We start from the raw sequence: 21,577 nt of genomic DNA on the forward strand, positions 1-21,577 counted from the left end.
TATATGTATTATAATTTTTTGTGTTAATCTATTTATTATTTTTTTTTTTTTGTTGGGGTTTTTTTTTTTTTATTATTTAAGAAATAAAAGATTGATAATATATATATATATATTTTTATAATGATTTATATAATAACAATTTCTCATTATATTTGATTGATGACTAATCTAAGCAAAAAGATATATATTATATATATATAATAAATAATTCAACCCTTATACTAATATCTTATATTATATATATATATATATATTATATATATATTTATATTATATATATAATATTTATGTATAATAATTGTATATTTATTTATTGCATATTTAATAATAATATATTACAATGTTATAATATATATATAATATATATATAATATATATATATATTAATATTGTTATAAAAAAAAAAAAAAAAAAAAAAAAAAAATTTCAATCAATATTATATATATATAATAATATTTTATTACATATATATAATTTATTTATAAAATGTTACAAAATTAAAACCATAAATTATTCTACAAATAAAAAATATATAGAAAAAAAAAAAAAAATTACATTATTTTAAGTTTTAATACATTTATTTATACTTTATTTTATTTTTTTTTTATATATTATTTAAAGAATATAAAAGAAAAGGAAGAAAATGTATATAATTTATATATAATATTATAAAAAAATATTTTTATATATTTAAAAAAAAAAATATATATAATATATATATTTTAGATTATATATTTTATATGTAACATTTTTATATGTGATATATATATTATATAATGTAATGTATGTTTTATTTATTTATATTTATAATGAAGTAATTTTTATAATAATATGTTTACTTTTATAATTTGTATATAATTTTCATGTTTGTTTAATTTGTATAAGAATTATTATTATATAAATTCTATGAATTATATATATATATATATATATATATATATATATTTATATTTATTTATATAATATAAAAAGTGTTTAATCTTGAAAAAATATTTTTTGTCATTTTTATGATGATGTATATGATACTTGAAATTTATTGTATTTTTTTTTTATGAATGATTATGTATTTAAGAGATAGATGACCAAGAAGAAAAATGTAAAAATAAGAATTGAACAGGAACTGTAAACATATTCATTTATATATTTATATTTATTTATTCATTTTATTATATATATATATATATATATATATATATATTTTACATTACCGCTGAAAATATATATATATATATATGTAAAGCATTTACATCCGAAAAAGCGCATATTTTATCAATATAGGAAAAATTATAAGGTGAAGATTTGTTGTTTTCTTGATATAATAGTTTTTATATTGTTATATGAATATATGAATATATGTTTGTATACCTAAAACATATATATTTATGTATATATATATATATATATGTGTGTGAATAAGATAATAAAATGGTTGATGATGAGGAGTTAAGAAAATTACGCTTTCTTCTGAGTAATAAAGGAGGAAGAATAAAGTATTTTTTTTCGTATATATTTTATAAACTGTTTAGTCACATATATAATAAGAAGAATAAGAAGAGAGAAAGATTTGTGAATATACATGGGAGGACTTTTCCAAATTTTTTTTGTGATAATAAGATAAAGAGTACTAAATATACCATATTAACATTTATACCATTATTTTTATTTTATCAGTTTGCTGACTTTTTAAATTTATTTTATTTATGTGTATCTTTGTTACAAATAATTCCTATATTTAACACAGGTTATGTATTTACATTTGTAGCTCCATTATTATTTATTATCTTTATTAGTTTAATAAATGAAGTAGTAGATGATTTAAAAAGATTTATCAAAGATTTAGAAAATAATAACGAAATATATTATTCACTTTTAGAAAATGGTAATTTCCAAAAAATATATTCGAAGGATATAAGAGTAGGAGATATAATTTTGATTAAATCAAAACAAAGAGTACCAGCTGATTGTATTTTATTAAGAAACTTAAATAAGAACGAAGAATCTAATTTTAAGGTTGAAGAAAAAAGATTTTTTAACTGTTTCAGATGGAATAAAAGCAATAATGTTTATAATAAAATAAATAAAAGTTATTATCATTTTAATAAAAATATTGATAATGAATTAATTGATGATAGATATAACGAATCAAATAATAATTGTAGTGAAACAAGTAATAACTTATTATTTAGTGAAAATGAAAAATCTCAAAAAAAAGGAAAAAAAAAACAAAAGAAAAAATTAATGTTAGGTGATAACAATACGAATATGAATGATTTTAATTTTAATCCTAATGATCAAAATAATAATATGAGTAAACAACTAAAAAAAAAGAAAAAAAGAAAAAAGAAAAATAATAAAAGTAAAAAAAATATAAATATAAATGAAACAACTAATGAAACGGCAAATTATACATATGTCAAAACAGATAAAATTGATGGAGAAACTGATTGGAAAATTAAATATCCAATTAATATATTCCAGAATTTAAAAAGATTAAAGGATTTTTTTACAATTGATATCCTATTTATATTAGAACAACCAAAAAATGATATTTATAAAATTGAAGGATCCTTTGTTATTTTTAAGTATAATCCTTATGGAGATTTTAAAACGACTGAAAATAATAATCACAGTTTGAATGATAACCAACTTTTAAATTATTCTTTTGATATGGTAAAAGAGGATCAAGGTAGGGTTCAAGATGACGAAGATGTCGACGAAGATGATTATGATGATGACGATGATGATGATGAAGACGATGATGAAGACGATGATGATGATGATGATGATGAAGACGATGATGAGGAAGATGATGAGGAAAATGAAGAAGATAATGAGGAAGATGAAGAAGTGAATATCCCCAATAATGAAAAAAATGATACACAAAATTTGGACGATAAAAAATCTGTAAGAAGGATTTTTGATACAAAAAATAATACCTATTCATATGGAGATGATGACCAAGTACAAAATGAAAAAAAAAAAAAAAATCTAGATAGAGGATATCTGAATTTAGAAGAAAAAGATACCGATTATGCATATAACAAAAAAGAAAAGAAAAAAGAAATGGTAACATTTATTGATGTGGAAAAAGGTAATAATGAACGAACTATAAATCTTAATAAAAAAAGGAATAGTGTTAATACTACTGGTAATAGAAGTTCATATGTAAATGATGGGAAAATGTGTAATGTATTTAATAATGAAGATAATTTTAACTTTTACAATGTTAATTATAGAAAAAAATTGAATTATGATAATTTTATATTATTTAATTCAGTAATAACAAGTTCAGATGTAATTTGTTTAGTTATATATACAGGAAGTGACACAAGAGTAAATATGAGTACACAAATTAGTAAAATAAAAAGAGGAATGATTGATGAAAAATTAAATTTAATAACATTATTCTTATTTATTATATTGACAATTTTCTCTATATATATGTGTTCTGTTAAATTAAATAATTTATGGTATCTAAATTTCATACGTTTTATGTTATTATTTTCTTCAGTTATACCAATATCATTAAGTGTTAATTTAAATATAGCAAAAATTTATTATACCTTACTTATACAAAGAGATAAAGAAGTAGAATCAACTATAATTAAAAATAGTGGAATTATTGAAAACTTTGGAGATATTGATTATATCTTTACGGATAAAACAGGAACACTAACAGAAAATGTTATGGTGCTTAAAGTTATACATATAGGTTTTGATGTTATACATGCAGAAAATGAAAAAACTTCCATACAAGGTAATAATATGGAAACCAAACAAAAAGGGAATTATAATAAAAAGATGTTATCATATAATTTGGATGATATGAATGAAGATGTTGATGATACATCTATATATTTAGCTTCATCGAATTATTCTAAACATGATAGAAGAAATAAAAATTTAAGAAATGGAGAATTAGCATCATTTTCATACGAAATGGAAAATACTAGTAATATAAATAATAATAATAATAATACAAAATTACGTAATTACACAAAATCAAATCATCATCATAATAATATTAGTGATAACGAATTATATGATGAGAAAAATTATAATGATGATCAACGTTCTTTGTCTAATTATTCTGATACAAGTTATGGAGATGTACATTTAAAAAATTATAAACAAAATAATATGATATTAAATCAAAATATGGGTCAAAATAGAAATGAAACATTAACCAAAAATAATAATAATAATAATAATAATAATAATAATAATAACAATAACAATAATAATAATAATAACAATATGTCTTTAGAAAAGAAAAAAAAAAAAGTAGAAAAGATGGTTGATGAATTTTTAAAATATAAATCTGATCCATTAGATTATTATAATGATAATATTGACGATTTTGAATATTTAAAAAGACATCGTGTTTTTCAAACATTCTTATCATTTCTTATATGTAATAATATTAGAACCTTAACAAAAGAAAGTAGTAACAAAGAAAAAGAAAAAACAAAAAAAAAGAAAGAACGAAAAGAAAAGGATTTCCAGAAAAACCTATATTATATATTAAAAGTAAATAGGAAAAAAAAAAATATGCAGAAAAATAAAAAAGAAAATAATTCAGACAATGTCAAATCAAGTACACAAAATAAAAAAAAAAAACATTTCTCATCAAATAGTTCAGAAGATTCTGAGACGTTTTCACATTCGGATGTTAGCTATCAATGTTCTTCTCCTGACGAATTAGCTTTCTTAAAATATGCAACTAATTGTGGTTTTATATTGAAAAAGAAAACTGCTAGCAAAATAGAAATCAAATATAAAAATATCATGTTAGAATATGATATATTATTACATATACCATTTTCTTCAGAAACTAAAAGAATGAGTATCTTTGTTAGAAATGTCAAAAATAGAAATATCTATTTTTTCATTAAAGGAGCAGATAATGTATTAATTAAAAAGTGCCATGAAAAATATAAAACGTTTATATATGAAGAAAGTGATCATTTGTCAAATATAGGACTTAGAGTTTTAGTTCATGGTTGTTTAAATATTGAGGAACAATTTTTCCACAATTTCTCGGCGCTGTATAATAAGAATAAGGACGTCAAGGGTCAGTTGGAGAATATTCTGGAATATGTGGAAAAGAACATTAAAGTTTTGGCAATAACAGGAGTTGAAGATAAATTGCAGGAGGTAAAAAGAGATATCAAATATATATATATATATATATATATATATATATGTATATGTGTATGTTTATATATTTATTTATTTATTTTCATTTTTTAGGGAGTTGGAAAAACTATTGAAATGCTTTATAATAGTGGAATAAAGGTTTGGGTACTAACAGGAGATAAAATTGAAACAGCCATATGTATATGTAAGAATGCGAACATTAAGAAGAAGAAGCACAATATATATATATTCAGACATGAAAATATTAAGAGTACTTCAAATTTAATTAGGGAATTTAATTCTATTTTACATAATATAGAATCATACGTGTTATTCTTTGATAATATTATTATACAAAATTGTATTAAGTATATACCTAATGCATTTGTGGACTTTGCAGCCAATGCACGTGCAGTGGTAAATATATATATATATATATATATATATGTATCAATATATTATATTCATTGTTTTGCTTATTTGTTATCATAATAAATATATAAATATCATACTATTTTTTTCCAATGTTTACACAAACATGGAATTCCAAAAAAAAAAAAAAAAAAATACATTTTCCTTTTTTTATTTTTTTATAATAGGTTTGTTGCCGATGTAGCCCTATTGAAAAGAAAGAAATCGCAGTTTTGATCAAAACAATAAAGAAGAAAAAAATCCTATGTATTGGAGATGGTGGTAATGATGTTGCTATGATACAGTCAGCAGATATCGGTATTGGTGTTTTAGGAAAAGAAGGAAAACAGGTTGTTCACGATAGTGATATTATTGTTTCCAAGTTTAAAAATATCAAAAAATTAATTCTTTATTATGGAAATAATACCTTCTTACAGACTTCTTCTTTATGCTCCTTTTTAATTCATAGAGGATTTATATTAACATACCTGCAGTTTATTTACAGTTATATATTTTTCAGTATACCTGTGTCCATTTTTCAGGTAAAAATATATATATATATATATATATATAGTTGTTTATGTAGCATATAATTTTCAAGTATATATAAATTTATATGTTTATTTTTATTTATTCTATTATTTTTTTCTTTTTTTAGGGGTGGTTACAAATCGGATATACCACTTATTATACGACTGCACCATTTTTATCACTATTGTTGGATATAAAGATAAAGAAAAATCTAATATATTTATACCCAGAAATATATAAGAACAAGAAACATAAGAGGAAGCTCGATTTAAAGTCTTTCTTTATAATTGTGTGGATATCAATTTTTCAAGGAACCGTTGTTATGCTAGGGGCGTTAAAATTGTTTAATGATAATTACAACAATTTGATAAATATATCTTTTTCTTCTTTAATAGTATTAGAAATTATGAACATACATTTAGAAGTCGAGTCATGGTAAAATTTTAAAAAAGTTCAACACGCACAAAAAAAAAAAAAAAAAAAATAATAAAATTAAAGGAATAAAATTTATGATATAAATAAGTAAATATATCTATGTGTATATAATATATATATATATATATATATATATTGTTTTTTATTTTTTTCTTGTTTTAGGCATCCGTTAATGATTTCAGCAAATATTTGTTCTTTTATTGTGTATATATTCTCCATGTTTATATTGAGAAACTACTTTGATATTATGGTAAGATACAACATAGTGAATATATATAACAAGTTTTTAATATATAAAACAAAGTACATATTATAATTTATGTTTTAAAAAAAAAATTAAATTATATTTTATTTTTTATTGATGTGTTTATTTTTTATTTTTTTTTTTTAGCAAATTATGTCTGTCATGTTTTGGTATAAAGTCATTTTGATAGTTATCTTTGCTTGGTTACCATTCTTTATAATTAAAAAAGTTAAAAATATTATTACCCCATCACAGTTTTTCAAGCTTGCTTAAAAAAAGGGTATTACAAATGAGCATATTGGAAAGAACTGGAATAAAGAAAATTATTATGATAACTTATTATGTGTTAATAAAAAAAAAAAAAAAAAAAAAATAAATAAAAAAGTTACACTAATATTTTGAGCAATTTTTCAATTTCTTTACATGCCTACGAAATTATAAAAAAAAAAATGTATTATTTTTAATTACATTTATGAATATTTACATATATACCTATGTTAACAATAAGATGATTTTTAATATTAATAACTACAAAATGAATATATATTTAATTTATATTACCAATATTAAATCATACGGTGAGCAATCCAAATACAAACCTAAAACTTTTATCAGCAAACACAACATGACACTCAATGAATCTATAAAGTAAAACATATATATATATATATATATATATATGTATATGTATATGTTCATTTTATTTTTTATTTTTATTTTTTTATTTTTTATTATTTATTTCTATTTTTTTTTTTTTTTTTTATAAATAATTAACTATATATTTTTATATCAAATTGTTGAAAACTTATTAACATTTTATTGTCATTTCATTGAAGTTTTAATAAATTTTGAATTTTATATTTTTTGTTTTTTGGGTTTTTTATTTTTCTTTTTACCTAAATGCTTTGAACGGCTTAAAAAATTTAAGGGAATGTCAGCACTTGCTGAATGATAATTAAAATTTTTTAAATAAGACATATTTTGGTGAGATAAAACTGAGATATATCCTCCCTATAAAATGAAAATATAAAAAGAAAAAAAGAATACATATAAATAATTTCCCCTTACATATATATATATATATATATATATATAATGGAACCATAAAATATAAATATGTAAACATGTTATTCCAAATATATCTATATATCTATATATATATATATATATATACATTTATTTTTGTATTACCAAAATAAACTTATTAATGTTGTTTGGTGAGATAAAAATATTATCACCAATCCATGGATATTCATTTTTATATTTGTTAGAAAAAGATTTTTGTTTCATATTTTTTAGGAACATTTTTTGCTTCTTATATATTCTTATAATATTTTTTACCTCATTATCATATGTATATATTTGATTGTATACACTATTAATAAGGATATTATCACCTTTGAATAAATCATTTGTATTTTCTTTTTTATTTACATACTGGTTCATAAATTTTACCCATTCATTTTTATGTTTTGTACACTTATAATCTCTCCTTAAGAATTTATGATTTTTGTCATATAATTTGTAGCATCTTTTTTTGATATTCATATCACATTCTATTTTTTTTATTAACTTTTTAAATACTCTTTTAAGTTTTTTAAAATGATTTGTTGAATAATTGTAAGTTTTTTTTTTATTATTTTTTATAATGTAAGAGTTATTACAATTCATATTATGTTCCTCATTTGTTCTTGGGTGGTAAAACATATTCCTCTTACGACTTGTCTTAATATTAGAATTTTTCATTTTTTGTTCCATCTCTTCTTTATCCTTTTCTTCATCAAAAATATATACTGGTTTGTGTATATAAAACGAACAATTTATATATCCATCATCATTTGTTTCGTCATCACTTATATCACTACTGTCGTAATAATCCGATGAAATATATGATTGTTCCATATCATTAACATTATCTAATAAAGATACATCATTGTGTATAGAATTATCGTGATAAGATGGGGTATTTATTATAGGTTCTTGTATATTCATTATTTCATTATATTGACTAGATATATCACTTTTATCTTGAAACATAATAGTTTCCTTTTCTACATCTGGTAAATTAAATAATAAATGATTTTGTTCTAATTCGTCATTTTCATTCATAATATATGATGATTTTATATTTTCCTTATTATTTTTCATATCACTAATATTATTGTCATCATCACCTTTATTTTTTTTCTTTTCTGTTTCCTCCATTTTTATTACATTTTTTTTCTTGTCTTTATCATCATGGCCTTTTTGTAAATAATTATTTCTAAAATTATTACTATAAAAAATATATATAAATTCATTTAAAACATTTTTATTATAAGCTTCCGAATAATAATTTGTATGCAACGTAAATTCTCTATATACAATATGATTAAATTCTACTGAATTTTTTTTACGATATTTTTCATATGTTATCGAATCACTATGTAACATTATTTTTTCATTTAAAAATTTCATGATAATATTATATAAATTTATTGTTTCGGATGGTTTTGAAAAGTATTTTATTTTTTCTTCATGTGCATTTTCCTTAAAACATTTATAATACAACATATCTATTTTTTCATGTTTATTTTTCCCAAGACCTTTACCATTGAACTTGTTACCACATGAATTATTATCACCATAAATATTATTATCACCATATACATTATTATCACCATATGCATTATTATCACCATATACATTATTTTTACTTATTTTCCCCTGTTCAGATTCAAAAACACCAATATTACTTTCCGAAAAACTTAAATTTACCCTACTCAGGTTAATACTTGTGTTATCAACACTATACACATTTTTATCGTTACTACAGGTGTTGCTATTTATTATAGACCCACTCTCAATAAATTCTCCTGGTAAATTCACATATTGATTGTTACACTTTTCTTCTATCATATAATTATTAGAATTATGTATTTGGTTATCATTTATACTAATTTGATCATTGTAAATGGATTTATTGTTATTATTATTTTTTTGGTTCTTTTCATTTTCTTTTTCATTAGCTATGTTATTCATTTTTTCTTTTAAGTTTTGTAACACAATAATTCCATCTGTTTCATTATTTGCCATAATATATTGATGTTGTTCTAAACAACTATCTTTATGATAAGATTTCCCCAATATTTTATTCGTATAATGTGACTTCATATGCTTTTTATTTTTGTCATTTTTCTTTTTTTTTTCAACAAAAGGAACAAAAGAAGTATTACACAATTTTGCATAACTAAATATTCTCGGTATTCTTAGTTCTTTTCCCAATTCATAATTCTCATCATTAAATACATGTTTTGAAGCATTTTTAATATTCTTTTTTCTATCTTTATATATACCTTTAAAAAAATTATTGATATTGATTATATCAGAATTCTCACATTTTTTTATGTTCTTTTCAAATTTATTAATTATTCTTAAATGTTTATTCAAAACATCATCGCGTGTATCATTATTAAGATTGTTTTGCATATGATGATTAGCATTTACATCTATAAAATAATCGATATTTTCATCAAAAAAAGTATTTAAACTTTCATCCATAAGAAAATTTGTGTTATTATTATTGTCATCATCATCATTATTATTATTATTATTATTATTATTATTATTATTATTATCATTTTTATTATTATCATTTTTATTATTATCATTTTTATTATTTCTTTTTTTCTTTTTATTATTTTTATTATTTTTTTCTTTTGGTCTATCTTTTTCGTTAAAAATATTTTTGTTTTTATAATTCTGTGCCTCCTTTTGAATCATACAACTATTATCAGTATTAAAAAAATTAGCTATTTTTTTATTTTCTATATTATTATTTTTTTCATCCCCAAAATTTACAACTAACACATTATTATTAAATATATTATGCAGATCCCATTGAGATGACATTTTTTTGTATTTTTTTATTAATAAACAATTTTTTTTTGTGTGTTTTGCTTTTTCTGAATTATATTCTGTAGATGCGTTATTTTTATCATTTTGATTACATATATATGTATCATCTTTAACATAAGGATTTTCTTTATTTATACATTTTTCTAGGTTGAAAATTTCTATTTCATTTCTTGGATTATCTAAAGATATGACATTGTGCAAGGTGTTGATAGCATGTGATGTATATATTTTAAAAAAATGACAAATGATTTTTATTTCTTTAATATAACATATGCTGCCTAAAAAGGAAAAAGGATTTATATGATATCCTTGAAATCTTAAAATATGAAAGATTGATCCAAAATATTTGGATAAGGAATATTTATGAAATAATGAATCTAACACTTCAAAATCATCTGCATATAAAAACTGCACAAGATTTTCATCCACTTTAATATAATTTAGATAATTAATTGTTTTAAGAAATAACGTAGGAAAATATTTTAATGAAAATAAATAAATGACTCTTATAATTTGTATAACTGGATATACAAAACACGAAAATATAAAATAAGTATATTTATTTGTATATATAACATTTTGAATATATTCAATTTTATATATATGATTCTTTTTTTTTATTATATTATACAAATTTTTATTCTTTCTCTTTATATATTCATTTTTCAGTCTTAATAAAAAACCATTAATACTTGAATGAAATTCAAAATGTGCGTTTCTATTCAAATTATAATTTATATAATATTCTTCATATTTATCGGTTTTATGTATTTCTGATTTTATACTCATATTATTAATATTAAAATAGGAAGAGTCATTATATATACAGATATGCATATCTGACATTTTTTTTCTTTTATGTGTAATATTAAATGATATATTGCTATTTTCTTTTTGTTCTGAATACTTATGAAAAGTATTATTATTTAATCCACATATATTTTTATAATATATATCATGATTCGTCTTATTATATTTTTTATTATATTTCGTATTATTTGATTTATTCTTTTCCGTATTATCCACTCCAAAATTATAACACATATTGTTACTAAATAAAAAGGGATCATAAATATCTAAATTGTTATTCCATTCAAACATATTATAATCTAAACATTTAGACAAATAATTATTCATATTATTATGAATAGATATATGTCCTTTAAGATATATGTCTATATATAATTTATAAGTATCATGAAATAAGGGGATATTATTATTAATTGATTTTATAGAGGACGTACATTTGTTTAAAAGGCAATATGGTTCTTCTTTAGTTGCTATATACAAATCATTTATGTTTTGTTTCATATTTTTTTTGAAACGATTATAACTTTTTAAATGTTTTAATTTAAGTGAATATATAGTATCACTTTTGTAAGAATCATCATCTGTAGATAAATAAATATATTCATCATAAATATGATCATTAATAATAATATTATTATTATTATTATTATTGTTATTACTATATTTTATATCATCATTCATATTATTTATATTTTGGTCTTCATAAGGAAAAAGAACATCAACATTTCTATACTCATTATTTGTAATAGAATCATTTCTTATATTATTATACGATGGATTATTTGCTTTATTTTTTTCAATATTCATTTTTTGTTTTTTTATAGAATCCTTTGATTTATTTTCTTTTGACATTTTTTTTAATATATATTTATATATTCTATAATTTAAAGGTATGCATGAAAAAAGACTATGTAAATTTGCATAAAGCTTTACGCTTTCATATATATTTACACAATCTAATGGTTCCATCAAATATAGAATACCATTTAATTTTTTTTTTTTTTTTACTACTAAATCAATAATTTGATTTTCATTATACGTAATATTGTAATTCAACATGTTTGTATCTATATGATGATTCTTCTTTTCAATATCTTTAATTATGTTTCTTTTATTATATCTTAATTTATTATATCCGGATATATTTTTTTTTTTATAACTTCTATTAAATATGTTCAGTTTGGTAACTGGCATATTCATTTCTCCCTGCCCTTGTGACTTTGAATATATTCTTCTTACATAACGTCCTTTTCTTTTATTATTACTATTATTATTTATATTATTATTCCTATTATTATTTATATTATTATCATTATTTACTATTTTTTTTTTTCTTCCCCTGTTTGATTTTTTCTTTATATTATCATTCTGTACCTTTAGATATGGATCAGGTATATTTTTGTCCACATTATCAAATATATTATTTACATTCTTTATCAAAAAAAACTGATTATTTTGTTTCACTACATTATCTATCATTAAGGAATATAAAAATGATTTAAAATATGTTCCATTATTTTTATATTTTTTAACTTTCTTTTTTTTTATATATCCAGATTGTTCTTCATGGCTATGTGGTTCATTATACAATATGCCATCTTTCCTTTTCATAAATATTTCATCATACAAATTAAAGAAAATCATTTTATGAAAATCGAATTCATTAGTTTTTATTATATCTTTTGTATTTTTTATCCATTTCATAAAATATTTATATATATCAAATATATTTATTTCATATTTTTGTTTATAACTATAAAATAAATTGTGTAGCTTCACAAGGAAATGATAAAATGAGGATTTCTTGGGTATGTTTCTATAATAACTTTTATTTCTTCCTTCTTTTTCAATAAAATGTACATTTCTTTGTGTATTTTGATTTTTTTTCTGATCCTCTTTACATAATATACCCATTTTATTCTTATATTCGAACATACTACTCTCCATACTTAATATGTTTCTAAAAAATTCATAATAATTAACAATTTTGATTTTTTTTTTTTTTTTTTTTTTTTTTTTTTTTTCCTCTTTGATAGCATAACATTTGTTGTTCCCTTTTCTATTTTTTAATGAATATTTATAAAATTCTTTATATATACCCTTTGCTAAATTATGATTTATAAAAACGGTATTTACATAATCAGAACATTTATGAATCATATGTGTTATCCATTTCCAATAATATAAAAGAAATAAACTGTTTGAATTCTTTATTACATTTTTAAATATCGTATAATGTTTGAAAAAATGAACTATAAAATGTATAATTAAATTTGGTGATATATTATATGTATACTTATTTATGCTTAAATTATGTATACTGCAGAATTGGTTGGTTGTACATGTATCTTTCAGTATATTTTTTTTTTTCATATTTATTATACGATCACAATTTAATAATTTACAAATTATCGTATTATCAGTAAATTCATAATTATTTTTAGAAACTTGATTTATAAAATCTTCTATAATATTATCTTTTTGTTCATATAAAAAGTATTGAATTTTTCTTTTTTTCATTAGAATATTAGGTGAGTTCTTTAAATAATTAAATACATATGGTTCAATAGTTTGTGTTTTATTTAAATGAAAAAGGATATGTATATAGGATGTAAGGAAAGAGAAAATATTATCCTCATAAAGATTAATATTATTATGTATTGTATTTATATGTGTATATCCATTTATTCTTTGATTTATATTGACATTTATATTCCTTTCATCATATATTTTGGTATTTCTCTTAACACATATAACCATTACATTATTAGACACATTATTTTCATCCATATTATAAAATTTTTTTAAATAATTATCTAGATAATTGTAATATTTATTTTGAATTAATTTTAAAGTACTTTCAAAATTGATAAGAAAAAAAGAAACATTCAATACAACAATGTGGAACATCATATTTTTTCTATATGAAAATATATAACTATGTATATAATCATTTTGATGATAAGACATTTTAATTATATTCACAATAGTATTAAATAAATCATTCATTTTTATATTTATTTTTGTTTGTATATTATTTATATGGAAAATATTTTCTAATACTTGTTTTAAATAATTATATCCAAACTTGATAATATATTTTAAATGAGAATGTATTTCATTCATATTTTTAATAGAAAGAATATTGAAAGCCCTGGCACGATAAAAAATTACGGTATCTTCATAAAAGATACATTTACATGCTTCAGTAGAATTACTATATGATTTATATTTTGCTCGATATATAGTAATAAACATTTGCAACATAAAATTGAAAATTTTGATTTTATATATAACCTTTTTTTTTTTCTTTATATATTTATTTCGATAAAAACAAGAAAAATGTCTTGAATCTATATGATCTTTCTTATTTGTAATAACAAAAAAATATTCGAACATATTTAATAATTGTTTCATACATTTTATATAAATATGTATATCATACTTTAATTGGTAATATAAAAATAATATTTGATATATATTCCAAGTATAACTTATCAATGATTTTAGCATATCTATTAAACTTTCATAATGATAAAAACATTGAATTAACACATTATATTCATAGAAAATAAATGTAAAGTATTTCTTTTCGTATCTTTTTGAATAAATTAAATGTATTAGTTTAATTTTTGTGGATTCATTCTTTTCATAAATTTCTTCATTTTCACTATCTTCTAAAATATTATTATTATAATATTTATTATTATATTTATTATTATTATTATTATTATTATATTTATTATTATATTTATTATTATAATTATTATTATTGTTTAAAAATTTATAATATTCTTTACCTTCATGATAATCCTCATTTATATTTAAAAATTCGTTAAAAATATTATAATCAAAATTCATAAACTTTTTTTTATATAATATTTTCTGCTTTTCTAAAATATTGTCATTTTTATGTAATGTTCTTCCTTTATTATTATTTGTATTATCACTGTATAATAATACATCATTTTCTTTACTTGTTAAAATAGTTTCTTCTTCATTTAAACCATTATTTGTTTTATAATTATAAATGTTATCTCTTTCATATAAATGTCTTAGTATATATTTAGATTTATATCTTTCCATATTATTAAAAAATACATTACTATACATATTCCCTGTTATATTCCTCTGTTCTTTATTCTTTATATTTGAATTAGACCAAAAATAACATTCCAAACCAAATGAATCACCTTCCTCTTTAACTCTATGAATTATATTACATAAGGACAAATAATTCAAATTCCAGTTAAAATAATTTAAATGATGAGGATAACAAGATATATAATAATTTATTTTCATAATACTTTTAAGTTCATTTATACATTTATATTTCTTCATATCAACCTTTTTATTAGTATCTATGTCTCTGGTATTATGTAACATATCCATACAACAATATTCATTTGATTTAATATGTATAAACCTCCTTTTTATTTTAAATTTGTCATCGTTTAATATAGAAGTAGATAAAATGGTTCTTATTCTTTTTATCGATTCGAGGATTTTTTTTTCCCCCTTATTAATTTTTTTTCCTTTATTATTTTCTTTATCTTCATTATTTTCTTTATCTTCATTATTTTCTTTATCTTCATTATTTTCTTTATCATCATTATTTTCTTTATCATCAATATTTTCTACATTTTCATTATAAATTTTCTCTATATCTCCCTTGTGATATATCAAATTTTCAAAAAGTTCCTCTTCATTTTTATTTGATGACATGCGTCCATTATTCCGATATCTCTTAAAATCGTTTTTCAAAAAATCAAGGCAGGAATATTTTTTGTAATGAGAAAATAAATTGAAAATACCAGGAATAGGAACAAAATAATAAGTATACTTTTCTTTTGATGATTCAAAATATATATGAGAAATTTTATGTATGTTATTATCCATTATTTTATTCTTATTTTTGTTGTGTTTTTCTGATAACCCTTTTATATTTTCTTTATCGATATCAAAACATATTAAGGTTTCACATATGTTATTATCACATGAATCGTTAAATAAAAAGTCCTCCAATAAATTTTCATGATAATATTTTGCATTTTTATTTATATATTTTAATAATTTATTATCTTCTGTAGCTTCTTTTAACATATCTTCATAATAATCATACATATTTGTATTTTTAATTTCATCAACAACATTTAATATATCATTATTATAATCTTCTACATTTTGTACTTCTCCCTCATTCATATTTTCAAGATCATATAAATAATTTATATTTTGGACCATATTAGTATTATTCAAATGATTATATATATGATTTCCATGGGTTATATTTTGATTAACAAGTACATTCTTATCATAGATATTATTATCTGAATCATTTAGATTTGATATTTTGAAGCGTTTTTGCACATGTTTATCCTCATCTATTATATATGATATTTTTCTTTTTACTATTGTCTTCATATTTATATTTTTTGATTTTTCTTTTTTTTTCCTTTTTATCAATTTTTTTATTTTTTTTTTCATAATATGATCACTATCATATATACGTTTTGATAGATCCATATTTTTAGTAATAGGAGTATTTTTCTTTTTCTTAATCCTCTTTGCTTCCTTATTATTTTTTTCAATTCCTTTTTTTTTCTTTTTATTTTTTGATGAAAAAGAAAACGTGCGTGGTTCCTTAAAATATGCATTAAACATATTTGTGCCATTTTGAAGATGACATGAATAATGGTTATTCAAATGGAAACTTTCAAAATTATTTTTAACAAACATATTTTCATAACAAAAGAAATCAGTTGTAAACATAGGATAATATAGTTTACATGCCATTAGAACACATCCTGTTGCTAAATTATAAAAATGATTTTTTGAAAAAAAAATAGATGAAGAAATATTATGAAACGTATAATAAAATTTCTGTTTATAAAAATAATTAATTTTATTATATATTTTATAATTAACAGTTATATTATCTGACATAAAATATTCGTTATTTATAATATAAAATTTTTTAATATAATATTCTTTTTTCATTAAAAATAAAATATATTTATTTATATGACTAATTAATGACATAGCCTTATATTTTGCACCAAAACATTTAAAACAGTCTTTATAAACTTTCTCATAATTATAAAAATTATTAAATTCTATATGCATATCATCATATTTATTAGTATATACATTAAGAAGAAATTTAGAAAAACGATATTTAAATAAGACAACATTCAAAATTTTTATAGCATACATTTGAATTGTAATTGGAAGTTGAAATTTATATATTAAATCATTTATTAATCCATATAAATTATTTACTAATGTCGCATTAAAGTTTTCTAAATATTTCATTGATTCTTTATTTAACATAAAATTAATCGTCTTAATTTTAAAGGGTACATGTTTTATTTTTCTGGAAAATTTAACTTCATATAAAATATCTTTTTTTCTTACTTCACCATAAATATTATTATTATCATTATAATTATCATTATAAATATCATTACAATTATCATTATAATTATCATTACAATTATCATTATCATCATTTTCATCATTTTCATCAATATAATTATCATCTTCATCATCATATATTTTATCCATTTTTTCTTCTATGTAATATTTATTAATATGTTCATAATTATGAATACATATGAAAGGTGTGCCATGCTTTAAATTTCTAATAAAATAAAACTTTTTTATCTCTGAAAAATGTGGATTTCTCAGAGGAAAAGAAATCACCCCATTATCTTTAAATTGCTTGAAAAATGATTCAGATGTATTATAAAAAATTTTATATAAATCAAAATTATCCGAATTAATATAATTTTTAATATGATGTGGCAAACAATATATATGTAATCTTTTAAAACAATAAAAAAGTATATAAAATAATAAATCGAATGAAAAATTATAACAAAATTTGTAATTCTCATAATCAATTAACAATGATTTATAACGTGGTAAAAAATAATTTATATATTCTTTATATATATGTTTAATGGTTAACGTTCGATATCGTTTTTTATCTGATATATATAATACTTTTTTATATATATTATCAAATATAAATGAATCCATTAAATATTTATTTTCTATATATATATTTTCTTTATAAGGTGATGTGAAAAAAGGATCATCTTGGGATTTTTCTAATCTCATACATTCTTCAACAAATTTACTTATTCTTGTAAATTTCTCCTTTTTACTTTTTAATCCATTATAATAATAATCTTTCTCAATTTTCCATTTTTTCAATGTTTTTAATTTATTTACATATTCTAATTTTTTATATATATTATTATCAAAATGTATCTTATTCAATATAGACTTCTTCTTGTTCTTTATATTATGAGTATATATATGTTTCTCTTCTTCAATATGTCTGTTGGGTAATTTTTCATAATTATCCATATCTTTGTCGCTTAATATATGTTCATTATAAGTTAAATTGTTTAGTTCAAAATAATCTGCATTGTGTTCAATATTATATTCCTTTTTGTATTCCGAATTATCTTCAACATACAAAGAATCATTAATATTTATATCACCATGATTTATATTGTTATCATGATTTATATTGTTATCATGATTTATATTGTTATCATGATTTATATTGTTATCATGATTTATATTGTTATCATGATTTGTATTATCAACATGGCTTATATTATCAACATGATTTGTATTATCAACATGGCTTATATTACCAACATGGCTTATATTATCAACATGGCTTATATTATCAACATAGCTTATATTATCAACATGGCTTATATTATCACCATTCATAATATCATCCATACCATTTACATTTTCCAAAAACATTTGTACCATATCTTGAGATGCTTTATCATTTAAATTTAAACTAGAAATATCTGATACATTTAGATTTTTCATTATTTCCCCATCTGAAGATGAATTTATAGGTAGTACAAAATTGTTTGTTACCCTTTTTTCATTACTCATTTTTATTTTTATTTGCATATACTTTTTATAATTATCTAATACATTTTTTAAAACATCTTCTTTATTATCAAGAGAAGTAATATTTTGTGCTTCATTATCTTTATTTTTTCCAATATTTTTTTCTACATCAAGGTTCACATTGCTTTTATCATATTCATCAGTATTCATATAATCCTTATATTCCAGTTCTCTAATATTTTTAATATAATCTGCATGTTCACTTAAATCGAATGCTTTATATTCTATCTCTTCATCGATATTACTTATATTATTATTTTGTTCTTGTTTCATTTCTATATTCATTATTTCATTATCCAAATGATAATCATATTGATGATTATTATCTTCCATTAAGGAATTATTATAATTCACTGTTTGATTATTGTCATAATCATTTTGTTCACATTTCAATTTAACATAATTATTATTATCATAATTGAAATTATCCACTTGGTTTGTATTTCCCCCTTGATCACCATTATGTATTAATGTATCATTCTGGTAACTATTGTTTTTTTTTTTATACTTTTTTTTTTTTTTTTTTTTTTTTTTTTTTTTTTCTTCTTCTTCTTCAATTGCTTTGTATATTAAATAATCATATTCCCCTTTAAATGTTTTTAGTATATCATAAAATGATAAAAATTGGATATCACATTTTTTATTTAACTCTTCTCGAAAGTAATACAAGAAATCGTGTTCATAGATTAACCATAGCACTTCATTATAATTAGTAGATCTATTCATAAAGTAGCTAGTCACATATTTATCAATAGCTTTGGACAAATTACGTGCATATAAAATTTTATTGATAAAATACTTTGAAAAAAAATGATATATACGTTCACAATCTAAATCATTATCATTATATTTAAAATAGTTTTCATCTTTTAATAAATTATTATTATAAGCAATATCATTAGTTGTATACACATTATTATTATTATTATTATTATTATTGTTATTATTGTTGTTATTATTATGTGTAGTTATATTATTATTCTCTTGAATATCATGGTCATATGTTATTACATTATTTCTATAATCATCTTCCTTTTGATCATCAAAAGAATTGAAATTTAAAAAAGGTTCTCTTCCTTGTGATATATGACTTATATCATTATCAATCGGATTTAAATAATAATTAGATGTATCCTTCTGATTTTGTTGTATATATGATGGATTTATTTTTTTGTTGACATTATTAATATTGTCATCTGTTTTTGTATTTTTGTTCATAGATTTTATAAGTTGATTGAATTTATGAAAATTTTCTTTATTTTGTATATCATTATCTAATAAGTTTGTTTTTTTATATAATTTAGATAGCCTTATATTATACTGTCTCCCTATTTCACTTTTTTTTGGATAGAAAGAGGACATATTTATTATATGATTAATATAATCTTTTTGTATATCAAAATAATAAGATATTTTACTTAAACTCATTTTTTCAATTACAGTTTTTATTTCTTTATATACATTTTGATCGTTTTGAATATTTTGAAAAGTATCAAGGATTTTTTTATTTGTTATAACTTCATATACAAATTTTAAAGAATCACTAAATGTTCCAAATGGTACATAAACATTCATATTTTCTATATTCTTCTCTAATAAATAAAACCATATTTTTTTTATTTCATCATATATAAACATAGGAAATTTATGTGCTGTAATAAGGGTTTCAATAAATTTTATTAACACATTTTGATAAGTTATAAAAAATTCATCATTTTCTTTAAATACATATTTCTTTATATTATTACTTAAATGTTCATCTTTATATAATTTTTTTATAATATAATATATATCCTTCTCAACATATTCATCATCTTCGATTTCATCAAATTCAAGATCAAAATTATCCTCAAATTGTTCTATAACGATTTCACATACGTAATTACATTCATTGCAAACATACTGACCTTCTTCGATTCTGAAACTAATACCTCCACACTCAACACATTTATTTCTATTATCCATTTTGTTATATATTACTCAAGCATTTTAAAATAAAGAAAATAAAACAAATAAAAACGAAAAAAAATATTCACACATATATATATATATATATATTAATATATTATATGTATATCACTGTGTTTCAAAAAATTCATATGACCATGATATTCAAGAGAATAATAATATAACTACACATAATAATAACAACAATAATAA

At 19.7% G+C, this 21,577-nt stretch overlaps 2 protein-coding genes across 2 annotated transcripts; one reads left to right on the forward strand and one right to left on the reverse strand.

Annotated features, from left to right (window-relative positions):
• Nucleotides 1-1,425: 1,425 nt before the first annotated feature.
• On the forward strand, nt 1,426-7,033 carry PRSY57_1222700 (phospholipid-transporting ATPase, putative; the record flags this gene model as incomplete). Its single annotated transcript, XM_012908648.2, has 6 exons — nt 1,426-5,157; nt 5,254-5,556; nt 5,739-6,092; nt 6,209-6,516; nt 6,679-6,766; nt 6,908-7,033. 6 exons carry the CDS (start codon nt 1,426-1,428, stop codon nt 7,031-7,033), a joined length of 4,911 nt encoding a protein of 1,636 aa, XP_012764102.2.
• A 112-nt stretch (nt 7,034-7,145) lies between these two features.
• Nucleotides 7,146-21,382, reverse strand: PRSY57_1222800 (hypothetical protein; the record flags this gene model as incomplete). The annotated part of the gene is made up of 4 exons (XM_012908649.2): nt 7,146-7,187; nt 7,322-7,401; nt 7,657-7,771; nt 7,952-21,382. 4 exons carry the CDS (start codon nt 21,380-21,382, stop codon nt 7,146-7,148), a joined length of 13,668 nt encoding a protein of 4,555 aa, XP_012764103.2.
• Between the last annotated feature and the right edge of the window lie 195 nt (nt 21,383-21,577).

This window comes from Plasmodium reichenowi, chromosome 12 (assembly GCF_001601855.1).
Source record: "Plasmodium reichenowi strain SY57 chromosome 12, whole genome shotgun sequence".
NCBI classification, from domain to species: Eukaryota; Apicomplexa; class Aconoidasida; order Haemosporida; family Plasmodiidae; genus Plasmodium; species Plasmodium reichenowi.